At 31.8% G+C, this 11,877-nt stretch overlaps 1 protein-coding gene across 1 annotated transcript; it reads right to left on the bottom strand.

The window, feature by feature from the left end:
- Positions 1–1,044: 1,044 nt before the first annotated feature.
- On the bottom strand, positions 1,045–11,877 carry LOC132724785 (cell division cycle protein 20 homolog). Its single transcript, XM_060709749.1, has 11 exons — positions 11,720–11,877; positions 10,513–10,643; positions 9,503–9,692; positions 8,247–8,431; positions 6,249–6,377; positions 5,525–5,721; positions 4,967–5,061; positions 3,998–4,223; positions 3,204–3,329; positions 1,972–2,089; positions 1,045–1,577 (listed from the first exon to the last, which is right to left on the bottom strand). Exons 2-11 carry the CDS (start codon positions 10,628–10,630, stop codon positions 1,390–1,392), a joined length of 1,572 nt encoding a protein of 523 aa, XP_060565732.1. The 5' UTR covers positions 10,631–10,643; positions 11,720–11,877; the 3' UTR covers positions 1,045–1,389.

Raw genomic sequence — 11,877 nt, 5'->3', positions numbered from 1 at the left:
TGGCAATCTGATAGCAACATACCAGGACAAGGATCTGGTAAGTGCGGGAGGATTAGAGGTAACAAGGGACGGTACAGTGCTTGTGTGTAACTGGGATAGATATGGCAGTATTCATATGATAACACCTGACTGTAAAAAAATCAAAGAACTCTTGAAGGATAATGAACATGTTAATTTTCCATGGGGTGTTACGTTCTGTAATGAAACAAATAAAGTATTTGTTGCGAACTTTGTGAATAATATCGACAAGAAGTTTAAAAACGTTTTGAAAGTTTATCAAATAAGGTAGATTTTAATTTCATATGAAATTAAATGTCTGATGCACAACAGAAATTGAGAAACAGTAATGGCTATGTTCAAAATATAATTTTTAACTTGATACATTAAATAATTGATACAAATGTTTTATGAATAATAAACACGATCATAAAATGACATTGTTTCAAGAAAGACAGAACAAAAAACAAAAAGAAAATATATTAAAGAATTTATTTTCGTTACATACATGTATATACATTCTTACATAAACAGTGCATATCAGTATATAATGTTGGACATGTGTTTTTATTATTTCATTATTTATTGCATTATTTACCAGGTAAGTAATCATAACCTTTTATATGATGGATAAGACAAAATGTGCGCTTCAATAATAAATTCAAATCTGCATATAATAGAACAATATCCTTATATAGGACAAGAATAATTAACATTTCAGTGATGTCATAAATATTACGTTGTATTCCTACAAAACTGCTTGTACTCACTGCTGGTATTTTGCTTGCTTTAGCTCATGAAGACAGAAAGGAATTTCAAACTATTAGGAGAAACAATCCAATTCTGAAGTACATTATGTGTAAATCCAATGTAGTAAATAGTATTAAACCTTGTTATTTCAAAAGTATTTAAAAAAAGGACCCTGAAAATATTACTAAATTTCAAAGTAATAATTAGAAATAACTTAGTAATAAAGTTTTAAAAAGACAATATATTTATATCTGAATCAAATTTGAGTTTAATGAACTTTTTAAACTAGAGTATTTATAAAATATTCCGTGGCAGATAAGAGGATATATGTTTACAAAAAAGCACTTATTTCGAACCAAGTTTGTCACAGAGCACTTAAAGCTTTGAACATAACAAATGTTTCACTAAGCACTGAAATGTTTGACTAAATCAAATCACTAGTGAAGTCCTGACAACTTTTTTCCTAAAACAAAATATTTGAGAAGCCCTTAATTTGGCCAAATCAAATGTTTCTTTTAGCACTGACAGTTAAGTCCAAATTTAATAGACAGTTATCTATTTTGTTATACTATATTGATCATGTGTTTCACAAAGCATTGTTTGTTTTATCTACATAAATCGTTTGAACCACAGAATCTGGTTTTATCTGATATGTGATGCCTTGAGAAGAACATGTTCCGTTTTCTGTATGCCTGGTTTTGAAGAAATACTCTTCTTAGTTTTATCACTAGCAAAGCAATTCCAGATACGTATTGTTTCATCAGCAGCAGCACTTGCAACCATAGTGTTATCTGGTGACATTGCTAGGTTAAGGACACGAGCCTTATGACCTGAAAGAAAAACCATGAAAATTAAATATTCAGGTTGTGTTTGTACTTTGTTTGATCCGCTATAGAAGATTTCCTCTTAAGTCATAGAAATGAAAAAACATGTAAGATAAAATAAGACTTGTGCATTAGTAAAATACGCATAAGAAAATAAAGAATGAAGCAACAGTGAAATTCAATAATTGCACCAAATTCTGATTATCTGCATAATATCCATATTACAACCTATCTAATTTCATGTTTCATAAAGATAATCCAAGAACTTTATGAATTATCACCGGATTCAGTCTTTGAGGTCTGGGTGAAAAACAGACAGACTGAGGACAAACCTATTGTCCCCACCAGTGAACTGGTAGGGAACCAGTAAACTAATAAAAAAAATGTTAAAACAGCATACCTTCAAGATCAGTAACTTTTGTGAGATCTGGATATTTCCAGATGGACAGCTGATTTTGTGAGAAGCCATGTCCTGATATCAATTCTTTATACTCCTTTGACCATAAAATAGCACATACCTAAAATTTCAATGTACACATATAACATCAATTCTATCTTTTAAAAAATAATTTCAAGCTATTTGATAACTATTGGTGTTAAAGTTTTCAACATGATTATCTTAAGGTAATTAATTAAAGAATATAATCATTTAGTAATAATTATCAAATCATGTTGTTTGTTTAAATGATCAAAATAGAACTGTTACATGATTAATATACATGTACAAGAGTGATTATTTATAACATGTATCGCCTGATGATACCCAATTTTGCAGCTGTTTTGAGTGGTGATTAGACAGTTTGTTGGAAATTTAAATGACTGTATGGGTATTTGAATATTTTCTATAATATGAAAAAAGAAAGAATTACCCAAAAATCATGAATGGGCCAAAACACATTTTTATTTATGACCCTTAACTCAGCCAAAACTGTTTTTAACATCAATTTTATCTTTTAAAAATAATTTCAAGCTATTTGATATTTATTGATGTTAAAGTTTTCAACATGATTATCTTAAGGTAATTAATAAAAGAATATAATCATTTACTAATAATTATCAAATCATGTTGTTTTTTTAAATGATCAAAATAAAACTGTCACGTGTTTAATATACATGTACAAGAGTGATCATCATTTTGTTTGTTTGATTGGGTTTCACGTCACACCGACACAGTATAGGTCATTTGGCGACATTCCAGCTTTACTGGTGGAGGAAGACCTCAGGTGCCCTTCCGTGCATTATATCAGGCACCAACGGCATGAGTAGAACTACCGACGCTCCGTAAGCTAGCTGGATAGCTTCCTCACATGAAAGAATCCAAGTCCCTGTCGGGATTCGAACCCACAGTGGTGAGGGGCAAGTGGCATGAAGTCAATGACCTTAACCAGTCGGCCACGAATACCCAGTTCTGTAGTTGTACTGAGTGGTGATTAGACAGTTTTGAGAAGTAGTCAGTATTTTGAAGCAGGTGATGCAAAAATGGTCAAAATGCCTTTTTTATTCAAGGGCCATAACTTAGCCAAAATTATTCAACCGAAATTACCAGCACTTGAGGTACTCATTAATCCAGTAGAATTTCATTCAAATTGCATAAGTAGTAGTTTGAAATTTATTTTCATTTTTGATTCATACCTGAGATTTAGCATCAACAGAGGACAAATTGCTTCCAGTGTTCACATTCCATATCCTAATGTGCCTGTCAGCAGTGCCTCCACCACTAGCAAGAATATTTGGTTGCCATGGACACCAAGAAAGAGCCTGAAATGTAAATTAGAGGGTTTTTTACTATGGCATATAAATTGTATTTATTTCAGGCACTGTTGCAAAATATACACAAGTATAGTAATGTCTAAATTAAAGTTACGAAAATTTTGTTTTTAGAGAGATTCGTAACAATTAATCTAAAGGTACATGAATCATATAAAGAGGCCAAGAAATAATTTCTTCCATTTATATACTTTGAGCTGACTTGATTAGTTTAGACAAAGAAAATAAACAAAATCCATATAATGATCCAAATCTACAATAGTCAGCAAATGTTTAAACGATTTACACATATAATATATGATGTAACATCACAGTTACAAGATTTGTAAAACATGTATGCGCCCTATCGGCAGCCAATTAGTCATGTGGCAATGGTCAGGTTAATGTGATTGACTTTTGACCTAGTAACCAAAAAATCAATAGGGGTTATCTACTGGCCATGACTACTCACTAGGTTATTGTGACCGTAAAGGCTGTGTGCAGCAATTGTATGACAAAGTTATCACAAATCTTACCAAATAATATATGTACAAATTTTATGAATCATGTAGGCCTCCTTAATGTTAGCCAATTTGTTAAATTACATTAGACCTTGAAATGTGTATACCAAAAGCATTTTTAGTTTAGGAGCAGGGCATAATAATAAATACAATGCTTACTTTCACAGCTGCCTGGTGGTGTGTGAGACTCAACAGTGGGGCAACATCATTGCCAAGGTGATTATTCCAGATATTCAGTATGTTATCATTTCCACCACTGGCTAGAAATTTTCCATCAGGTGACCAGCAAAGTCCGCATACATCCTGGGTGTGGCTGTTCAATACGCCCACACAGTGGTCAGCAACCCTCACGTCACTGTGATGAATGACGCCTGAACGAGACCCGCTGAAACACATAATTATTATTATATTGCATATTTTGTAACATTGCTTTTCATAGGATATCATGACGTTTATATACTTTATTTCAGTTAATTTAATTTACATCTCATTTTTACTCTGAAAAAAAAGAAGTTTGTTGTATTATAAATTCATTACAAATATTTCTGACAGGTTATCTGGAAATATAACCCCAGACCCTTGGGCCATATAACCAGTGTCAAAAATCTTTGTAACTAACAATGTATACTTATGATCAAGAAATCTGCTGAAAATAAAATTGTAATTATCAATTCTTAACATTTACTTAATGTAAATAATCAGAACAGTCATTCAAAGCCAAATTTATTTTCTATTCATTTTAAAAATGTATTATATATGCAAATATCATTTTTTTTTCATTTTTTTTTTCAATTTTTTTTTTTAAATCAAAGCAGTCCTGCGCAGGTCATGTTATGACTCTCAAGCTCACTGGTTCACTGGTGGAAAAAGGCCAATGGACTCCTTCAATGCATCATTTTACAAGCTGGCACCTAGGAATACCTTCTGAAAACAACACTGATAGCCTATTCATATGAAAGGAAGTTTTTCCTATAGTCACTACTTTTTACCAAGTGAGTCATTGTCAGCTTGAAATTGTCACTAACTCAGGCAAAAATAACCTTGACTACATTCCTTTAATTTCATGCAGTACATGTAATTTCATAGAACATTAATTTAATTTATATGCAATTTTTCATTTAAACCTACCTTGATAGTATATGAGAGTTCCAAGAAAGGGAGCCAACTCTGGCAACATGGCCTGTCATTGATCTTATCCTTTTCTGCACAGCAACATCCCAAAGCTAAAAATAGAAATCACTTATTAACTTTGGCCAGTACTTGATTTTTCTTAGTCCTTAGCAGTAAGATGGCTTCAGGATCTGTTGATGCCAGCACTATTGAGTATTGAGTACCAGATTTTAAGATTTTTTTTACATTTTTAGTTCACACAGTTGAATAATTGAACTAAAAATCTATGCTATAGTTGTGGGTCTTTAAAGTTGGCCTACAACTATGACCAAGAGTTACACTAACTCTTCCTAATGTGAATGGAATTAACCCACTATTTTTTGCATATTCTAGATCTTCAATATGGCTAGATATGCAATTTTTAAATACTAAACTTGAAAATAAATAAATAAAATATATAAATGACCACATGTCCTTGGAATTCTGTAAGTCCTGCAGCTGCACTATTTACTCTCAGCATGTGATATTGTACAGTCTGTACACTAATTCACCTGTAAAGCTAAAATTTATCAATACCTCAACATGGCCTTGACTGGTTCCTACACCAATAATGGATCCCTCCTCAATCCATTTCACAGCTGAAATATATTGGCCTGGCTCATCCATTGTCATCAGTTGTACAATAATCCCACTACTTGCATTCCAGATAAACACAGAGCTTCCAAGGGCAACAGATAAATGATTGTTTGATGACCAGTCCAATAAGTTTAAGTCTAAAAATAATATACAAGTTTAAGTCTAAAAATAATCAATTAAATTCAAGTTTAATAACTATCAATTTATTTAATTCAAGTCTAAAATAATGATGAATTTATTAAATTCAAGTCTTTAATAATAATGATGAATTAATTCAGTTCAAGACTAAAATAATAATTGATTAATTTCATTCAAGTCTGAATTAATGATTAATCAATATATTTAATGCAAGTCTAAAATAATACCAATAACAATTAATTGAATTCAAGTTTTTAGTTTTAAACAGTTGTCAATTTATTCAATTCTAGTCTGAAATAATAATGTCAATTAATTGAATTCAAGATTAAGAAAGAAAAGAAAGAAAAAAGAAGAAAGAAAGAAAGAAAGAAAGGAAGAAAGAAAGGACAAACTCAGTTGAAAGAAGTAAGGTTTATATCATTTTTTGCTATGATCATAATTAATTTAAAAAACAACAAACTCAATTAGTTTAAAATAGAAAAGGATCTATTTGTTTTATTCTTTTTAATTTAATTTTCAAACTTACAGTAGTCATCAAGGAGTTCCGGGGCATCAAGGATTCTCTCGGGTACGGAAGGTATGACCCTGGACGACCCCTGTCCAGGCCCTTCATAAGGCTTCTTGCTGTAGATAACCTGTAGATTGTTTGCGTGTCCTAAAATAATATTATCAACATAAAATATTTCATCTTTTATATGTTATTACAATAATGCTTCCTTGAAAATAACAATCAAATATTTCTCTGGAAAAAACAACAACATTTAATTGTGGTATTTATCAAGTTATTTACTACCACTGTCCCCACCACCATTTGAGATAAATGACCCATTCCCATATAGTCACTATAGTCACTCAACATTCCTATTTTTTCTAAAAAGGATGTCAATAAAAATTCTATATTCAGCTCTTGGTGGAAGAATTTTTCTCCAATTTATCTTAAAATGTAACTTAACAATCTCAGCAGTGTGTCAACCTATATTATGTTCACAAAAGAGAGTAAAAACCTGAATTATATGCAGCAAACCAATGGGTGTTAAATCAAATTGTTTCAATGTGAGAAAGCTAATCTGATGATCATTCCAAGTTAAACAAAACTTATTATAACCCTGGAGTATTTCAATGCATTAAAAAAACAAGTGAAGTATATCTATAGGTATGTTTTCCTCCATCATGCCCAACACTGTCAGCATGAAAACTGCTAATTACCTAACTCAACCATCAAAAATTAAATTATATATAAATATAACTCTGTTCTTATTTTTTAAATGAAAGAATGAATTTCTTTAGACAAGGTGGTCAAGCATGAAATATGAAAGTGCAAGTACTTATTTCCAGTAGGGTCCTTATCTTAGCAGACTCCAGAGACAGCTATGAGATACAAGGGATTCTGGGAATCAGTCCCCGTGAATTGAAGAGACCCTGTGGTTCTTTTACATGCCCAGTGTATAAGCACTGATACATGTGAGGATTACCAGGGTTTCTTACCAATATACCTCTAGGTATGTGGGAAACACTGAAAGCGTCTCTGAAAAATCCCAAGGGTGTTACACAAAGGATCGAACCCGGAACCTCAAGAGTGACAGTCCATGTTAATAAAGTTACTCAATGCAAAAATCTGTCAAACATGAAGTCAAGTCCCAACAGTGATTCAGCTTCTTTGTAATATTGTATAATTATGATAATCAAATCCAGTTGGCATCCGAATAAGTTTTCAGAATTATTATCTTGCATATCAGATTGAGCAGAACTTTTATCTCACTAATTAACAAAATGAAGAATTTTGAAAACACTTTCATTCACCTAAAATTACAAGTAGCCAAAAGATATTACATTATAGTCAGTGTAGGCAACCTGAATCACCTTAGGAAAAGTGTTATTTTTTGCAATGTTTTTGGAGTGCTTTAATAGGTAGTAATATTCATATGACATAATCTAATAGTAACATGTGTCATTTCTTTTCTAAACATCGCAGAATTGTCACACTGCTTACCAAAGTTTTCTTGAAATCTTGACATTAAAATTGATACTGATAAAGAAAAAATAGAAATCAACATGAAAAAAAATTTGATTATTTCAAAACATTAGACAGTAACTACAGAAAAAGTTCAATTGAAAATATTACAGCCTTCATTTAAAACAAAGGTTATCTAAACAACTTGTCATTCAAGTAGTTTTGGATCACTCAAAACATGTTTCCTTATACACAAGTGCTGATTTTTTAAGACTTATATCAACTGATTCTTTAGTGTATGGAAACATTATGAAGGCATCATTTTGTTTTTATTGATAAATCATGAAAAACAAATTAAATGATGTGATTCAGATTGCCTTAGATTCAGATTGCCTTAGATTCGAATTGCCTTAGATTTGGATTGCCTTGGATTCAGATTGCCTTTGAATCAGATTGCCTTGGATTCAGATTGCCTTTGAATCAGATTGCCTTAGATTCCAATTGCCTACACACACTGTATCTTTACATTAAAGTACTGACATCTACAAATATAGCATATTCAAGCAACCATACCTTCTGCTGGCTTGGGTTGGTTTTTTTGGTATGACAAAATCCTTGTATTTTCCGGTATATTCATGGCTTCGCCCAGTTGTTTCCGGTACTCTACCTTTGATGGAGATATGTTCTCTTCATCTTCGCCACATGTAATGGCGAAACCAGCCATATCCATGTCGGAAGTTACTCTATTTGGTATAAACCTGGAAATAGTGTGTCGACTTAATAATCTTGAAGGGACTCTATTGAGGTTTTTGGCATGAGTGTACTTGAAACACTTTTGAGATTTGTGTACAATTTGATCTTGATCTGAACAAATAACTTGAGTTGTGTGCAAAATTTCATATCAATAAAAAATTATCTTGTTCACTTTGTTTTTCCAGAATCATAATTCATTGTGCAAAATAACCAAAAATTAACTCAAACCCAACTATGAATCAAAAAAGCAATTTTTATCTTAATTCTGAGTGTTATTTCTTCATTATCGTTTTTACTTATCACACAGGTCGAACCTCAATTGATTTAATTGTAGGAGTTTCAAATGTTATCTGTTAAGGCTTCAACCTCAGTGGAGCTCATTTAAAGGAACCCCACTGAGGTGTTAAAGTCTAAAAACTTAAAATTTGGATCAGCTTTTGCACTGAAAACAAATAGATATTCAAAAGATAAATTAAGAAATATTCTCTGAAACTCAATGCATTTTTTTTTTGCTGTAGTAGCCCAATAGAAAAGTGTTATAATGCTTTTCAATTTTGGTCAATTTTTGCAATAAGAAAAATTATTCTGGAAAAACTGAGTGAACCAATGATCTTAAATTTTTCACAAACATTAATTGGGATAGATTTACATCAAATAGAACATTAATCTCGAAAAAATTATTTCCAAATATGTCATGTCAAAAACCTCAGTGAAGTCCCTCTAACATATTGAACAAACTGTACAATTCATGTATGTTTCATACCCGAATAATCTTTTTCAATTTTGCTTGTTTATATAACTTAAAATTTAATGCTGAACCATAAAGATGTGCCTTGTGTGCCTGTCAGTATATGGAATTCAGACAGGCTTTTATAACCGTTAACCTCCTTAGTTTTTGTATATCTATTAGGGTTTTACCCTAGCTGCTTTTAATTTGAGTTAATTATTCCTGAAGAAACTAAACATAGAAAGCTTAAGAAAAGCGTTTGTTGAATTGAATTGATCATATATTCAATTTGAATTAACATGCTGGTCAGGGGTAGTAATGCAGTTCAGTTCAAAATAGAAAAACTTACCTATCTTGTTGTCCCCCTTTATTTGGTGTTTTTGACGGTGTTTTCCAGCGACCCTTGTTTGGCGGTACACCAAGAGCTGCCTCAGTTTTACTTGAAGCTTTGCCAGTACCAGGCGTTTTCACACTTTTAGCAGAATCCGGTAAATTTGGAGTCAGCCCTGGTGTTCTGTTGGAAAGTCTTGGTGACAAGCCTGTAAAATTATTGAATATTATATTTCATTGGTTGAATATTATATTCATCATACATTTCAAAATTGAAAACTTATTTAGCAGAATTATTCAACATAGAAAGGAAGAATTATTTTAAAAAAAATAAACTGCAAGTAACGTAAGATGTTAATTAGGTTTTAAAGCCTTCAAGATGATTATTTTAAAATCATGCAGCTACATGTGGGCTAGTATTTTCAGTATGCTTTTAACAAATTGTAAAAAATTGTAAATTGCGCTGGTAGGATAATATACTGCATTATGCATTTATGAGTTGAAATAAATAGAGGATATCCAAGATTTTTTCTATAAAATACATGATTTATTTTCATCGAGTTGTATGAAAATAAATATTTGATGAGTGGCGGTAGCCAAGAATGAAATTTGATAATTTCATATCACAAGTTGAACATAAATCCTGTATTTATAGCAAAAACTTGAATTTTCTGCTTATTATATACATTTTTCTTTCTTTCTTTTGACATTACAATTTGAAAGAATTCCTCTTAAATTTTGTGTATTGGCTGAATTGAGAAGAAGTAGTCTGGCAAGACACCAGTGAAAATACGGATATGTTTCACTGCAGTGAAAAACAAATTTTTACAGTGAAGATACCAGTATTGAAAAATACACATTTTATTTCATTAAAATTTCATTTGTAAGTATATAATAAATAAAAGTATTTAAGGGTCAATAAGTACAAAGGAGAAGATAACTCTGTATCTAACAGTGTTAACATGTCTACGTCACAAGGGGTTCGACATTATTGGTAGATTGAAATATCATGTCTATGATTTAGCATACCTCCAGGTTCAAGCCCACTAGAGGCCTTCTTGCGCCATCTTTGAGGTGGTCCACTCTGTAGTGAGCCATCAAGTTTGGTCAGGTCTGCTATCATGTTGTCAAATGTAAAATGTGACATCTTTCCTTCTGTTCTATAGAAATATACAGGAAAATAGGATAATTGAGCCTATAATTGAGCGTCATGACAAAACCAACATATTGTGTTTGCGACCAGCATGGATCCAGACCAGGCTGCACATCCGCGCAGTCTGATCAGGATCCATGCTGGTCGCTTACCAACTCTTTTACAAGTAGAGAAACTGAAAGCGAACAGCATGGATCCTGATCAGACTGCCAGATGCGCAGGATGGTCTGGATCCATACTAGTCGCAAACCCAATATGTTGGTTTTGTCATGACGCGCCTCATATATTATTCAGAATTATTAACAAGAAAATCCATGACAACAATTGGCAAGTTTCGAACAGCCAGCCTCATTGACACATCTGTAAATTATGAGTCATTCAGTTTTATGAAAATACTCTGATATTGACAAGTTGGAAGTTTCTTTTCTACTTTTTTGAAAAAAAAAAAATCTGACCAATTAAAGTAACAAGGCAATGGTAAAATAAATGTCCATAGATATTTCTCTACCATAGGAAAAAATGTTAAACATTTAGATTTACAGATTATTTTTGAATTAACACATATATGTCAGTATTAATCTGCTATGTATGTTGTTTAATTCTTAAGGTGATTCTGCTTTGTCAGCCATGTTTGTTAATGTCAAATCTGTAAATTTACAGAAATTATGTAAATTTACAGAAATTGTGTTATTAAAGATATTGCGTTAATATCATCATAAATTCTAAAGCATTGAACAGCATTACTGCATTGTAATGATTGTTTATTCAAGAAAATAATTAAAATAGGTTCCCAAAGATTAATTGGTCTCAGCACAGGAATTTTATAAATAATAACACAATACTGTAAAGTCTGATTTTCTCAAATTTTATTCCAGTCATAGTCAGCCTTGATCGCCTGGGAGTATCATGTAAATGTAGAAACTTTCACGTTCCTGTGGTCTCAGGTCAGCATTGTCAAACAATCTGATACTATGTCAGATTATGACTCCATGTAAAAACAGATAATCAAATACTCAGTAATTTCACTGAAATAAAATATGAAAAATAAAAACACAATTTTAAAACAAAACAAAAAGTACTCACTGTTTTATTCTTATTTTCAAGCAGTATGTTTTAAATTCACCCAAACTCTATTTCACAGCTTTGCATCAATGATCAGTATGTGTTCTAGTCACCAGTGAACAGTTAAGTCCAAACTTGATACGCTTGACGGATTTCACTAAATAATCCACAGGTTGTGA

Source organism: Ruditapes philippinarum, unplaced genomic scaffold, assembly GCF_026571515.1.
Source record: "Ruditapes philippinarum isolate M1 unplaced genomic scaffold, ASM2657151v2 ctg2370_1_1_1_1, whole genome shotgun sequence".
Taxonomy (NCBI): domain Eukaryota; kingdom Metazoa; phylum Mollusca; class Bivalvia; order Venerida; family Veneridae; genus Ruditapes; species Ruditapes philippinarum.
Note: the sequence above shows the minus strand (reverse complement) of the source record. Positions and strands in the feature narration are given on the sequence as shown.

Bases quoted from the DNA above. Each gene is read 5' to 3' on its own strand.
- LOC132724785 (XM_060709749.1), bottom strand. From the start codon at position 10,630: ATGTCACATTTTACATTTGACAACATGATAGCAGACCTGACCAAACTT. The intron at 9,693-10,512 runs GTATGCTAAATC...ATAATTTTACAG, and splicing joins TAGTGGGCTTGAACCTGGAG to GCTTGTCACCAAGACTTTCC. The intron at 2,090-3,203 runs GTATGAATCAAA...TTGAAATTTTAG, and splicing joins CTGTTGATGCTAAATCTCAG to GTATGTGCTATTTTATGGTC.